Genomic DNA, 15,362 nt, shown 5'->3' on the forward strand with positions numbered 1-15,362 from the left:
TGCGCTAAGTATGCAGCCCAATGGGAATTCTGCAACACCTTTCCACTAGAATGCAACCATGGTGGCTAGCCTTAAAGCCAGCAACCTTATTCACTGCTCAGCATGAGTATTCTACAGTCACAGACCCACCAATGCAGTGGATCTATAGTTGGCTGCTGCAATAAAAATTTTTTAAATTTTATTTTTCACTCGTACACATTAATTGTGTAATGCAAGGCTTTTCTTAGTCACATTATCAAACTATCAAAAGATTAGGCCACCAGTACAGGTATTCCTGTCTATGCCTCTGACACTCAATAGCATGCACAGTCAGCCAAAACTATAGCTATTCTGCATGAGTGGCAGTTTTTTTCTGCATATCTTTGCCATACCACTAGATTAAGTTTCAAAAAAAGGTGAGGACAAGTGTATGCCCAAAAATCACATGTCCTCGAAGTAATTTCTTGCAACTTCGTTTTGTAATACGGCGCTGACAGACAAAAAAGTGACCGCTGCATGGAATAGCTAAAGTTTTGGCCTACTGTACTTATATGCAAGGCTATAAAAAGCCACATTTATGCTAAGCATTGGGCATGATTATTGGTCAAAGCTAAAGCAGTGAAATGTGACATGACACACACACAAAGAAAGAAACAGGCAGTACCTTTTTCTTTCTGTGTTAAGTGTTGCACAGTAGCCTCTATTTGGAGCCTACTAATGTGCACAGGTATTTTTGGTCTGGCATGGCAGCTGGTAGAACACGCACCAAAAACAAAACTACAAAATGACACCGCACTTTCTCAAGCAAGAGTCGAGCAGGAATAAAAAATGGCGTGCCCATTGGAGCTAAACTTGCGTGAGGCTTCCCACGGCAACTCCACAGTGATCCCTGCAAAAAAATAAAGAAAGAAAGTTACAGATTCCTTAATCTTGGTATCCTCTAAATTTCAGAAAGCCTTATTTTTCGCCTGAGAAATTCTGAGAGAAAAACTCATAACAATATTACAGTATGTAGCTACTCATAAAACGACATGAAAAATTCTACACATCAGACTACGGCAACACAGAGTGCTGCTAGTGGTGAAGTAAGTATTACACAATAGTACAAAGAAAAGGTGAAATAACACTCAAAAGAAAAGTGTGCAAAACTGGTGCACAATAAGCAACGACTACAGCTATTTGCCAAGAAACAGATAGCTGAACCTGCCTGCGAGAGGATTTTGGACGAGAGGTCTTTGGTCGAGCCGACTTTCTACCCGACCGGTGCCGGCCAGGCATCTGCAGCCCATCCGGTGAGTAGCTCAAGTACACGTGAGAGATGTCTAGATCAGATTTCTGAAATAATATGGAAGCACAAAAAACAGCCGAGCTTTTGAAAGCATACAGCTAGATGCTGCTTTCAGTACTACTCCACTGTTGAGATATTGCTAGGTGTCCAAAATAAGTAATATATATATATATATATATATATATATATATATATATATATATATATATATATATACACACACACACACACACACACACACACACACACACACACACACACACACACACACACACACACACACGTCTCATGCTTAGCATATCATCAAACACTGACCAATTTTATGGACTTGTCTCATCATTTGCACAGCTTTATGGCACCACCATGCATTACACAGAACCAATTTTAGATGCTGGAACACCTTCCCGTTTCAATTTTTTACATTGTAAAATGCTTGCACTTTGAATGAAGCTGCTTTTGTCTTGGTCCTCTATGGTCATTACAGCATTTGAATGATCAAACCCTACTGCAGAGAACTCTCACTTGAGTGAACTTGAAGAGACCCAAGAAAATAGTTCACTTAACTGAAAGTTCAATGAACTGAATATTCACTGGGATATGATACAGCGCTGGGCATAGCAGAAATGAAGTCAAATATTTTAACTGCAATTCATTTTGAGAAGAATTCTGTAATTTTTCTTTAGACAAGGAGACGAAGCTGTATAAAGAGTATATGTTACTGTGCACTGCCTCTGGATTAATTCATTGCTTTCTACTGTGCCCTACCGCCTCGGCTAAAGAGACAAGATTTGAACCTGCCTCTGCCACAAGAACTTCGTCGCACTCTTCTTCTTCTTCTTTTTTTTTTTTTTTGCTTTGGACGAAGACTGGTGACAATTCCCAAATCTGATAGCTCTGGGAATGATTCTGAAGTGTGTGTTGCTCATTTTCAACTCCCGCACGACCACTTTGCCTCGGAAGCACTGTACACACAAGCAATGGCGCACTGCCGCCGATGTATGAGTGATTTAGGGGGCTGCACGCATCAGCTACATTAGTGCTGCAGAGCACAAAACTTCATTAAATTTATCTACAAAATGAGCCCCCATTTGTAGATTAAGTTAGTTTAACTTAAATGTTCACTATTCAGAAGTTCGCTTAACTGAAAGATTTTTGCATAGAATGTATAGCAAAACTGCAGAAATATTCTAAAAGGTCATTATTCTGATTTTGAACAGATGTTCACATGATAAAGAGTTCACTGTCATAATAAACATTAGTTGAAGCCACTACCACCACTATGTTGATTATCTCGTAACTTCAAACCAGCGCTCTCACGCACCATTCTGCTAGCTCCCTACCTTTCCCATATTCTCTCTCTCTTCCTCTCTTCCCAAGATATCAGCTTCTTCACAATGCAGAAGTGTTATGTAGCCAAGCACATGCAACGTATTGCAGTGAACCACACCATGAATGGAAAGAGGCCACCCACTGTCGCAGGACATACTGTTGTCTTGAACTACACGCCTGTGCACCAGCTAACTCCTGTCACCATACAAGCACTGAGACCGCTAAATAAGTGCCTTGGCAGGGCTATTTTAAATGTGTCAATTTGAGCACTTGAGGGCAGTAAAGAGGCATACATTCATTTCTATTTTCTTACTTTTCAGCTGATTTTGTTGTCCCCATGTACACTAAACAACCTAATCTTGGGCATTACTACATGTGAATTTACACATAAATTTACAAATGAACCTACTGGGACTCGATCATATAACTGAAAACTTCATTCGCAAGAAAGAAGAGATATCATGGTAAACAAAGAAAGAAAATAAGCAGCACTCCAGGAAGTTTTCTTGTTCATGACACATCGTCAACTCACACCTTTATCTTCCCTGAACTTCTGCCCTTTTTGGCACTGTACATATGGGTGATACAAAAGAGATGGCTTCTGTGTAATCAAGCTACAGCATGTCAATTAATTTAGCTGACGCCTTAAACGAACATGAAACGAATATAAAACCTTGAAAGTGCTTTGGAGTTGGAATACAACCTGGTATTCTTATCAGATCTAGTAATTCTTAAGAAGCAGAGTGGTGAGTTGAGCAAATCGGTTGGTCTGTATCATAAAATAAAAACAGTGCAACTGGTTAGATACAAAGAACAGAAACAACACAAGCACTCTGCTGTTTCTTTGTGTCTATTCTGTGGTGCTGTTTTTACTTAACAACTTTTGAGAAACAGACCCCATTTCAATGAAATAAGAAGTCTTAACATGTACAATTTAATAAGATGCATTCCACTTTCTAACACACAACGATTATTATGGCGACAGTTGTTGGTCTGTCCAACATGGCCTAGGAAAACTATTGGTAAGTCTGGCATTCAGAGAAAATTGATGCAACATTGTCTCAAGGTGGCGAGGAGGCTAGTGTGGAAGTTCTCAGTTTAAGACAGGGTCAACAAAGTTCTACTTTGTTGTACAGATGAGTATAAAGGTGAACAATGGCAACCAGCATGCTATGTAGAGTTATGCATACCTCTGCAATAACAATGGGTAAGTAGTAGTCTGTAGTAGAACATGCAAGATCCTTGGTGCAATGACACCACCCTTTTTTTGTCAGCACTTTACTTGCACAATTACTAGATGCCACTAAGTCATCAATGTTGCACACGTAAGCAACGCCACTCAAGTGAAGACACTAACCTCATGAACATTGCCAACATCAGGAGAACTCTGCTTGCACATGTTGTTTCCCGTGTATGCAATGCACTTCAGCTGCCACTCTCCAATGTCTTCGTTCCACTGGACACACAGCTCTAGAAGCTCCTGCGTTGTTGAACAGCTGAATCAGTAAATCCTTGATATAAACTGTTAAAGCAAGAACTGGAGACCAAAAACAACTGAAATAATAACACATGCAGAATGTTTGGTGCAACTTGAAGATGAAAACATCTCACAGATAGGGCATTGCCTAAAAAATCTTCAAAGTAATAAGGAATAAGCATCTGCTTCCAAAAACAAAAATTAAAACCCACTATGGCTCATTATTATGACAATGATGTTAGTTTCTTATGAGGGATGTGTAATAAATGCCAATAGAAAATTTTAGTACACACTCTGACCTTATAAGTAAATTACATTTCTGTTCCTTTACAAATCAAATTAAGTTGAACATCTAAATATCCCACACCTTAAAATGTCCTTAATATTCTGCTACACAAAGCAGTTCCACTCTAGCTCATTAATAAAAGTAAGGTGTAGAGGCTGTCATTTACCCATCTGTGGACTACAATTTGCTCGCAGGTAATACGAAGAAATACTACTGTTGTCTAAGCCCATTTCTCCCATTGGTGCACTAATATATAGACGAGTATTTCTATTAATCTAATTGGACGTACCACCTCAAATCTTTATGTGCTGTCATACCGATTGACACAGGCTATAAGACACACTTTCATCGTGAAATTCGCGTGAAAACAAACTAACAGTAAGCACGATATCATCCTTTAACTACGGGTGTGCGAATATTTGAACTTCGAATATTCGAACAGTTATTTTGTCGTGAAAGTAGAGAAACTAAACTTGTGAAAGCAAATCAAAATGAAAAATCGAAAAAAACTTTCATTTTTCAACTTTCATCTCCCTTTGATTCCTGAAACCACTACACAAGCCACCACTACAGGACTACATTAACAAAATCGTTACACGGTGAAGTCTATGGGAATTGAGGCTAGCCCGCTGCCTTTGCGTGGGCTTTGCCGCCTTTTCTGCCGTTCTCATGTCCCGACATGTCTGCCCTCCTTTGCTGTCTGCCGTGGTGGGAGAGCGGAGTGACTCCCTCACCCGGAAGCGGATGTTGACTGTGGCGCCACGCGCGGGGACTCCCGAGAGGTTTTCGGGCGCTGCGTCGGGAGCGGTCAGATACTCTCCGGGACAGCAAACGGTGAGCCACGCTATCTTTTCCGTCCGTCGACTCCCGTCCCTCGGGGCTCGTCGGACTTCGCTGACGGCGCCTCGCGCCCGTTGCGTTTGGTGTTGCCACAATAAAGTGTTGCGACTTGAGCAGTATCGTGTTCTCACCACGGCGACGGTTAACGCGTGCCCTGCGGCTCGCTAAGACCGGACCCACGCTGGTGGCCATACTCCTTCGGGATACGTGTACACCACAAGTCCAACAGGGAAATATACAAGTGCCCAGTAGGCAGGCCCACCTGATACTCGGGTGGGATGAAAGCATCTATGAGGAGCATATTGAGCCGCAGTTCCCGGCTGAGCTGGCGCACGTTTTCGAGAAGCCCTTCGGACTCCCGCTGGTGCTCCTGACGTAGGTCAGCCATCTCTGCCTTCGCACTCATGAGCAGAGCCCAGACCTTCTTGAGCTTACGTGTCTTGCCCGCTGCCTCCTCTTGCAGAGTGGAATACCGCTCCTCCATGTCCAGCCGCTCAGCCTGCACAGTTAAAATGTGCTACGAGTAAATACCAGTATCACGGCACAGCCATGGCCAAACGAAAATCCCGAAATTCTACCAGTTCCAATAATTCATAAGATGCCATTACAACTAAAGCCAAGCATAATGGGTTGCTACAAACAGAGCATTTTCACGGATCAGTTCACATTACTACAAAATTGGCACAGCGTACTATACATACAGCAGTACTTTACAGGAAACCAACAAGATGTAAAGATGTTGAGGAGATTACCATTATTTCGGACATGTTTAAACGTGATGCCAAATTGGCAAGGCAAATTTATACCTATATACTAAGCAGAGATAGTTTAAAGCCACTGTATATTTTATAAAGACATAATTGGAAAAACCTTTCTTTTTTTCTATATTGTCCATTACCAGTTATTAAGTCAATCTTTGCAAGTTTGTTTAACCAGGCTAGAGTAACTTTTTCTCTGCGACTTAACATGATGAGGAGCCTACACGTGCAGTTAAGCCTGATTTTTCTAAATGTACTAACAACCCCCCCAAAAAATATTTACAGTTCGTACCTGAAGGAAGACAACTCCACACAGAATTTAAACACTGAAACTTGTTTAGTGCACCAACCATATTTGAGAAAATGGTGTATTTGTTTATATATTGTTACAGGTGAGAGATGTTTATTGCACAGGCCGGATGATAGATGGTTGCAGAAGTCAGGCTTGGCACAGAAAAACATTCATTTCTTTTTCCTCTACTTCACTTCAAGGAAAGTCCCGTATCATTTCCCCCATTGCAGACGATGCCCACTGGGCGAGTTAGTGTCGCACGTGGTATGGCTTCAACCGGGCGACATGTGCGACGTCAGTTTTCTTGGAGCGATGGCCAGAAGATGTGACGTGTGACATCACGTACGTAATGCCGCTAAGGCGCGACAAAATGACAAAAGGACCTGTAAGCGGGCCAGAAACTTTTGGAACAAACCACTCTTGTGATATGGAGTCCACAGTCACACTATATCACATTCACTGTATGACACATGTTGATGTCGCTTATCGTAGCGAGCCTTTGAACAGTCTTGGGCTGCGAAAGTTCGGAGACGCGCGATGCGCCATGCCTCCTCTGCGCGACAGGGTGTCTCTGTAAGGGATAGGGTTTCTAACTCAGAAAACGGGAGAGAGGGTAGTACGTGGCTCACGGATGTAGAAAAGGTAAAACTGGCTAAAGCCGGTGGTCTCTTGTAGCACAGTGTTGTAGGCATAGGTCATAAACGGTAAAACTTCGTCCCAGTTTTTATGCTTGGAATCAACGTACATAGCGAGCATGTTAATGAGCGCCTTGTTGAAACGCTCAGTCAAACCGTTGGTCTGTGGATGATGCAAAGTGGCGTGACGAAACTGGGAAGCAGACCGGCGAATCAACTCTTCCACGACATCGGCTACAAACTGCCGGCCACGGTCGCTGATGATGGCACGAGGGGGCCCATGCCGGAGGATGATGTAGCGTAGCAGGAAGTCACAATTGTGATCGGTTGTTGCAGCAGAGATCACTGCAATTTCAGCATAACAAATGAGGTGGTCTACACAGACTATAATCCAGCGGTTCCCAGTGATAGATTGTAGAAAATGGCCCATCAAGTCAATACCGATGACCTCAAAGGGAAAACATGGAGGCGGTATGGGATGGAGAAATCCTGGCAGTGCACTTGTTGGACTCTTGTACCGTTGACAATGCTCACAGCTGGTCACGTATTTAGCTGTAGCCTGACGCATGCGGGGCCAGTAGAAACGTTTCAGTGTGCGGGGATAGGTCTTGGCGAACCCCATATGCCCAGATGTTGGATCGTCGTGCATAGCTTGCAGCACGTTGGGTCGCAATAATTTGGGGACAACCAAAAGTAGGCCCCCTTTGCAGCGAAATTTCGCATGTAAAGAATGCCATCCTGTATAATGAATGGGCTCTGAAGCGGCTTATCAACGGCAGATGAGAAAAAAGGAGCCAGGCTACGGTCATGACGTTGTTCTGTTCGGAACGCTTCCAAATCTGGAAAACGTGAGTCAAAAGCGGCCAGACAGTTGTCTAAATTGTCGGCGTCGCATTCAGTCGTGGGAAGGGGAAGTTGCGATAGGCAGTCAGCGTTTGCGTGACAGCGGCCACTTTTGAAGCAAACATCAAAGTCATATTTTTGCAAACAGAGCGCCCATCCTGCAAGACGACCAGTTGGATCTTGTAGACCAGTGAGCCAAAAAAGCGAGTGGTGGTCTCTGACGATAGATAATCGGCGGCCGTAAATGCACGGGCGGAACTTGTGCACGGCGAAGACAGCTGCCAGACATTCTTGCTCTGTAACAGTGTAATTGCGCTCAGCTTTACTCAAAGAACGGCTCGCCTAGGCAATGACATGTTCGGCGGCGCCGTGACGCCAAACTAATACTGCGCCGATACCGATTCCGCTTGCATCACTGTGAACCTCAGTTGGGGCCGACGCATCGAAATGACTAAGAATAGGCCCAGAAGTGAGTAGAAGCTTCAGCTGCGAAAACGATGACTTGCACTCTTTCGTCCACTTGAAGGGTACGTCTTCGTTGAGCAGATGAGTAAGAGGCTCAGCAACATCGGCGAAGCTAGGAACAAAGTGCCGGAAATACGAACACAGGCCCAGGAAGCTTCGGAGTTCTCATAGTGAGCGTGGTTGAGGGAAAGTGCTGACCGCGGTGATTTTGTGGGGATCAGGCTGAACGCCGTGTTTGTCTATGAGATGGCCAAGAACTAGAGTTTCACGATCATCAAAATGACACTTTTTGGAATTCAAGGTAGGTGCTGCTTTCTCAAGGCACGTGAGAACGACATCAAGTCGTTCTCACGGATATACGTCTTTTTTTTTTAACTGAGTTGAGCCGCCGGTAATCTACACAGAATCTCCAAGACCCATCCTTTTTTTTTTTTTTTAAAGTATAAATGGTGCTGCCCAGGGGCTAGACGTCTCGACAGCATTTCTTCCACCTGCTCAGCAATAACTGTACGCTCCGACGGAGCTACTCTGTATGGTCTCTGACGAATGGGATGGGCGGAACCAGTATCAATCGCATAATGAGTGCGTGAAGGTGGTGCAGAAATTCTGCAGCTATTGAGTGCAAAATCAAAAACGGTTGCACGATTGGAGAGTATTCGAACTAACGCTTGTCTCTTCTCTGGCGATAGCAACTTATTCATCATATCTATTAGTATGTCATCACTAGGACAAGCCACATCCGACGCATTTTCCTTTTTCCTGTCGTTGCTAATGACTGCAATGTTGACATTGCTCCTGACGTTGAATTCAAACACAGCCAGCCTCATTCCACCAGGCAGTACAATCGGCTCAAAAGAGGTGCTGACCACCCATACCAAGGCTTTGCCACTACTTGCAGAAATCACACGATGCGGCACAACCACATCCTTTTTCGCACAGCTCAGCTGGATTGGGTAAACTATAACGTCAACGTTATTTGTTGTGATACCACAAATACTAACAGGCACTGGACTGGGCTGGTAAAACTATGTCATCAACGACTGCGATAGTCTGTTGGCCTCGCGTGGGCTCTTCACAAAAACCAGACAGTAAAACTTCGCCAGCTGCACAATCCACAATGGCTCCACATTCTTTCAGAAAGTCTATCCCCAGGATAACGTCATGAGTAGAATTTAAAAAAAAGTGCAAGATCTGCCTTAAACAATTTAGCGCCGAAACTAACAGTTGCTGTACAAACTCCCACTGGGCGCAACGGTTCTCCACTCACTGCACGAAACGTTGTCTGGCTTCACCAAGAGAACATCACTTTCTTGCCAAGATGAGTCTTAAAATTTCTGCTCATGACGAAAACAGTTGCTCCTGTGTCGACTAACTGGGACGTGGGGACACCATCTATAAGAGCACTAACCCTATTTTGTAGCATGGAAACTGACGGAGGCATATCTGTTTGCAGTGAAAAATGTCCGGCGACCTCACCTTCACCGACCGCGGCGTCTAATTTCCCAGTGGAGGAGGAGAAGTGAGACGCCGACGACCTGGTGATGGTGACCGATGCTGGAGGGAAGAGGCTGGTGGCGTCACACTGCGCACAGAAGTTGGCGAATCGCTGCAGAAGGTCTATTGGAAGTCGGTTCGGTAGAAGCCGCTGGGTGGCCAGTGATAATTTCTCCAAGTACTTGCGCACCGTGAGGATGCCGGGGGTCGTTGATACTGCGGCAGAGGTGACCGCTGCCACTCTGAGCAGAAGCGGGCTATATGTCTACAAACGCCGCAGTAAAAGCACACAGGTGCTTCACGCCCCACTCGCTGCTGAAGGTGGTCAATGGCATAACCTTGCCACACTGCTCTATCATGGGGTGACCTTTTCACGGAGTCGTTTCGCGGATCAGACTTATAGGCATGACGACGCAACTGTACCGGCATCCTTGAGTCTACGAAGCCTGCATCTTTGATGGACGCAGGCGGGGGGCCGCATGACGTATAAGAACCGTGGCCATGTGCTATCGACGGCGCAGCAGCGTCTCGCCGATCAAGTTCTTCGCGCACTATTTCTCATATTGTTGACGTCAGATCGCTGGGTGGAGGGACTACGTCGTTGCTTGCGACCGTTGTGACGTTGGGGAGTCTACCAAACTTTGCCGGAATGCGCCGCGCTTTAACGGCCTCAAATGTTCGGCCATGTCGGATGATGTCATTGGCCGACTGCAAGTCCTCCTTTCCTACAAGGTAGTGACAGATTTCCTCCGCAATGCCCTTAAGGAGATGCTTGACCTTATCCTCATCAGTCATTAGTGGGTCCACACTCTTGCAAAGCTTGAGAACTTCTTCAATATACGTCGTACATCTCTCCCCATGGACTTGAGCACATTGGCTCAGAGTATGCTCAGCAGGCTTCTTTATCATATTCAGATTTCCAAAACACTTCTTGATTTCGTCCACGAAATTCGCCCACATAGTCTCCTCATGATTCTCGTACCACATCAACACGGTTCCCTCAAGAAAAAGTGGTACGTAGTTGCGCTGGCCGGTTGTGTCCCAGCAGTTATACAGACTCACCTGCCGATAGTGCTTGAGCCATTCATCGACGTCCTCTCCAGGTTTCCCAGAGAACGGGCACGGTTCCCTGTAATGGTGTTCATAGGTGTTAGGCGCAGCTGGTTGGATTTCGCCGTCAGGGATCATGATGACTCATAGCGGTGGAAGTCCTGCGAGTCTGCAGCTCCGGTGAAGCTCCAAGGGTGTGTCTTCCGCCGTACTTGTCCGGTGCTCCAAGGCGTTACCCAGCACTCTTCACCAATTATGTTACAGGTGAGAGATGTTTATTGTACAAGCGGGATGATAGATGGTTGCAGAAGTCAGGCCTGGCACAGAACACATTCACTTCTTTTTCCTCTACCCCACTTCAACGAAAGTCCCGTATTAATATATATTTATATATATACACACACACTGAAGCTCAGCAAATAAGAAACCTGACCCACCTCTTTCTGCTCCAGGGCTTCTCTGAGAGCAGCCTCTTTTCGCTTTCTCTCTTCAAGTTCTCGTGCACTCTCTTCCAAGAGCCGTTCTTGCTCTTCAGCCTTTTGAAGCAGGTTCTCACCTCCAACGATGATCTTCTTTTCGAGTGCATGAAGCTTTTGCATCAAACCTTCCTGCTCTTCTCTGCGAACAAAAAGCTCCAGTAGTCCAACAAAAATGGCAAAAGAATAGCTTTGGACACCCAACATACACAAAAATTATCTTGTATTTGATGGCAGGTCGTGCTAAAAACTGAAAATATGCCCTTCCCTAAGAAGGGTTAGGGAATGAAACTGTTCCTGTCAACACTGGTCTGAAGCATAAAGAATACTTCAGCAGCCAAAAAAAAAAAACCTGTCTAATGATGGCCAAAACTTTTCTGCTATTACTATATGGTATCATTCTGTGCATAGACAATGTTAGTACTTGAACGTGCACAATTTCGACATATAAATCCCAAGCATTTTGTATTATTTGGCCCTGTACTAAACAACATGCCTTAGTGAGCTGTACGAATCCTACCTGACACAGCTCGCAACATGCACAGTTCGACGGGGCTGTAAATACATTTAAAATAGTACAGCGGCCTCAGTAATCACATCTAGTTAGCAGTTAATACCAAATGGCAACAAATGCTCTGTACGGCATCATATTGCAGGTAGGCTGTTTCCTGCTCGTGGAAAGAACCAGCACAGCAGTTGCAAGAGAGGTGGCCGTTCGCAGAGGAAGGGCTACACACAACTGTGCCGCAAAGTTACGATACAAATGTGCAGAAAACTCGGGAACAAGCAAAAAAGGGCACCAAGGGCCCACAATAATGCTAAGCATGAAATTGAGTAAAGAACCGAGAGCTTTCGAAAAGCAAGAACCAACCTTGCTGCATTCAGCTGTTGTTCTCTTATCTCGAGTTCACTAGCGAGACGATCACGCTCTTCCTGGGCCATGTCCTTTTTCTCTGACAAGGTTTTTCGGTCAGCCAAAATTTGCGCTTGTATCTCACGCATCTTCTCTTCCGAAATGGCTGCACAAACAACAAAACAGAAATTGCGCCACACAAACACACAAATAGACATAGAAATGTATGCTTCTCAGTTTATGTAACCGTACCAGAATATGATTAAATCACCACAGATACCAGGGGACCTATATACTATTATGTTTGTGGATACTAGGGAATTAATTATGGCTGATTTCCAAAGCAGCAAGACAACATACATGTGTCTTAGCAATGGCCTTGTTTGATTTTAGAAGCAATACAAAAAAAAGAGTGTTGTTATGGCTGTACAGCCTTTTAAGGTAATCTGCCATAATTTGTACAACACCCTAATTGTGAATCAGCCTTGCAACCAAAATTAATTTCATTCAGTGCATTTTTTATATACTTTTGAAGCATATTTTTAGACTATGTAACCGAAAACTGGGGGAGTGCAAATGTTCAAACTTTCACATATTTTTCAAATAGTGTTGGCTATTTGATTAGCACCATAATTTTACTATTCAAACTATTAGAACTTGCCGAAGACAAATACAGTAAACATGCTATTGACTATGGCCCCTTCAAAATTTGTTATATGCTTCACCCCATCACATTCACATTTCAGCAAAGCTGCCCTTCAAACTCCGCTGTGGTTGTAAATGTGACTCGAGAAAACGTCAGTTCCAACCTGGAGATGCACTGTACTGCTATGGTGGCGCCTTCATATGTTTAATGTGCCTCACTGCATCAACTTCCAGTACTACGGCAAAGCTGTCTTTACACCTCCGCTATGACCATAAACAGATTGACTCTAGAAGTCGATCCGTCTACAGATCAATTCAATTATTATTCGATAACAATTCACACTTATTATTGCTATTCACTTTGCGCTCAAAATATTACTATTCACACAGCTCTACAGAAAGCCCCTGAGTGAACAAGGCACACCCATAAAAATTATTGATGATCCAAGAAATGTTGACACACCTGAAAAATTTCCAACTTAAAATAAACTAAACACCCAGCAATCTGTGTTTGAAATTACATTCAAGTGACCACAGGAAAGTTGCACCTCTCAAGTGTGGTCAATCTGTCAAAAGAAATACAACCAGCATGCCTGTGATTTCTACTAATTAAACACCGCACTATTGCCTTCCCAATGAGTAACTTGGTTCAAAACTTCCTTTACTAGCTAAATCAATATAAATGCAGTTGAAAAGCAGATGAGCTTTTGTTATAATCACATAGAGACAATTACCCAACAATTTGACAGTATTGTGCCTTTGGTGACTTTTTTTCATTCAAAGAAAGATCATTACCTAATAAAATCGATGTAGAAGTCAGTATTACAGTGATAAAACACCAGCAAGAAGGCATTTATCAAGAATATGCAGCGTGCATGAGGCATTCAAAGCACTGTAATCAAATCAATAACCGGGAGTACAAATTAGCTCACAGAAAGACATCCGTAACTCGCAAACCTTTCTTCCGTTTCCGCTTGTCCTTTTTATCGGTGCTATCATCACCACAGCTAGCTTCTTCACTGCTTTCATCCTCAGGTGTTGATTCGTCAGCCCCTGAAAAGTAACGAATGCACTAAGTGATTAGAAATTTATGCCCGACTATTAGCTTCTGCATCATCTTAAGGAAGTATTTTTTCCATTAAAGCTACTGCACTGAGGTACGTGATTAGTAAATTTGCACATTCTGCTAGGCGAACACAGAGAATTCACATCTGTCACTACATTTGTAAAAGCCTACTGCTGCCACTTCAACATCTTGTCAACCATCAGCTGTTTCTCCTTTAACTTGGTTACTTCCATTTACTATTAATGAATAAGATGGGGTCAATCTCTTAGCAATGCTAAGTAGCCACAATTTTTTAAAATGAAGTTCTCGAGTTTAACCAGCCAAAGACGCAATTTGATTATGAGGCACATTGTCCGCCTCGATGGTAGAGTAGTGGTTACGGCGCAGGGCTGCTTAAAGTCGCCGGTTCGATTCCAACTGCGGCAGTCGCATTTCAATGGAGGCGAAATGCTGGAGCTCCATGCACTTTACGTTGTCCGTGCACTTTTAAAGAACACCCAGATGGTCAAAATTTCTAGAGCCCTCCACTACAGCGTCCCTCATAATCATATTGTGGTTTCTGCACGCAAAACCTCAGATATTATTGATTACGAGGCATACCGCAGTGGGGTACTAGAAGTTAATTTTGACAACTTCGGTTTTTTTTTTTTTTTTTTCACATTCATCTGAATCTAAGTACACAACCATCTCCCCACTACACCCTCAGTGCTATGAACACACTGAGGCTGGCATTAATCTCACGACGTTAAGCTCATTAGTGCAATGCCATTGCAATCAAACTACCAATGGAAGATCACTATTTCCCCACGAATAGTCATCCCGAAGCATGCGCAAATTCAAAGTTTTAACTCTACAACATAAAACTTCAGCTTGTACCGAGTACACAGCAGTAAAGCTCGACTATTGTTGATTTATAAAAAGGAAAAGGCTGCACACCTTCCTGAAGTTGTTTTCTGAGGTCCTCGATTTCCTTTTGAAACTGACGAAGCAGGGCATCCTTTGGATCTTCGTTGATTCTGGCCTTGTTCTTGATGTTCTTGGCTCGGTTGGCATAACGAAGAGCGCTAATTGTTTCATCGTAGTTATAGTCGGCAGGGCCAATGTTGGTGCACTACAAAACATCAATAAAATATGTAAGCACCCAAAAAAAAAAAGCTGTGATGAACGTTTCTAAAGTTTTGTACCAGGACATTAAATGTCTGAGCACTTATCCATTATCGTACAGCACGACGGCATTAAAGTAAAAAATATGGCAATTTTTACAGGTCTGCCAGTGACTCAATAGCTTTCAATGGAAGCATTATGGGAAGACAGACAGAATTTCCCGAGAACTGCAAAAATTTGACAAGCGAAGGCATCCCATCAACTCGCCAAGAGCAAGGCTGCACAACACCAACAACACATTTGCCCAAAACGAACATAACCAATGGCTGAGCACCAATGCAAGGCAATTCATCTTATCATGTACTAATCTTGATCAAGTCGTCCAGTGGCAGCCACAGCTGAAAGTCTCAGGACTAAACTTACCAATATTTAAAGGTATACTAAAGGCAAACAACAGTTTGCATCAGAGTGAAAGATCAATG

At 43.6% G+C, this 15,362-nt stretch overlaps 1 protein-coding gene across 4 annotated transcripts in view; it reads right to left on the minus strand.

Moving 5' to 3' along the window:
* Nucleotides 1–632: 632 nt before the first annotated feature.
* Klp64D (kinesin-like protein 64D) overlaps nt 633–15,362 on the minus strand; it is a 34,040-nt gene continuing 19,310 nt past the window's right edge. For all 4 annotated transcript variants that reach the window (XM_075880473.1, XM_075880469.1, XM_075880456.1 and 1 more), the window contains exons 9-16: nt 14,713–14,887; nt 13,668–13,763; nt 12,084–12,231; nt 11,174–11,354; nt 5,462–5,698; nt 3,954–4,076; nt 1,187–1,314; nt 633–868 (exon numbers count right to left, since the gene is read on the minus strand). In XM_075880473.1, coding sequence (XP_075736588.1) covers nt 826–868; nt 1,187–1,314; nt 3,954–4,076; nt 5,462–5,698; nt 11,174–11,354; nt 12,084–12,231; nt 13,668–13,763; nt 14,713–14,887 — 1,131 coding nt within the window. In that variant the 3' untranslated portion in view covers nt 633–825. The remainder of the gene's footprint in view (nt 869–1,186; nt 1,315–3,953; nt 4,077–5,461; nt 5,699–11,173; nt 11,355–12,083; nt 12,232–13,667; nt 13,764–14,712; nt 14,888–15,362) is intronic.

This window comes from Rhipicephalus microplus, chromosome 2 (assembly GCF_043290135.1).
Source record: "Rhipicephalus microplus isolate Deutch F79 chromosome 2, USDA_Rmic, whole genome shotgun sequence".
NCBI lineage: Eukaryota > Metazoa > Arthropoda > Arachnida > Ixodida > Ixodidae > Rhipicephalus > Rhipicephalus microplus.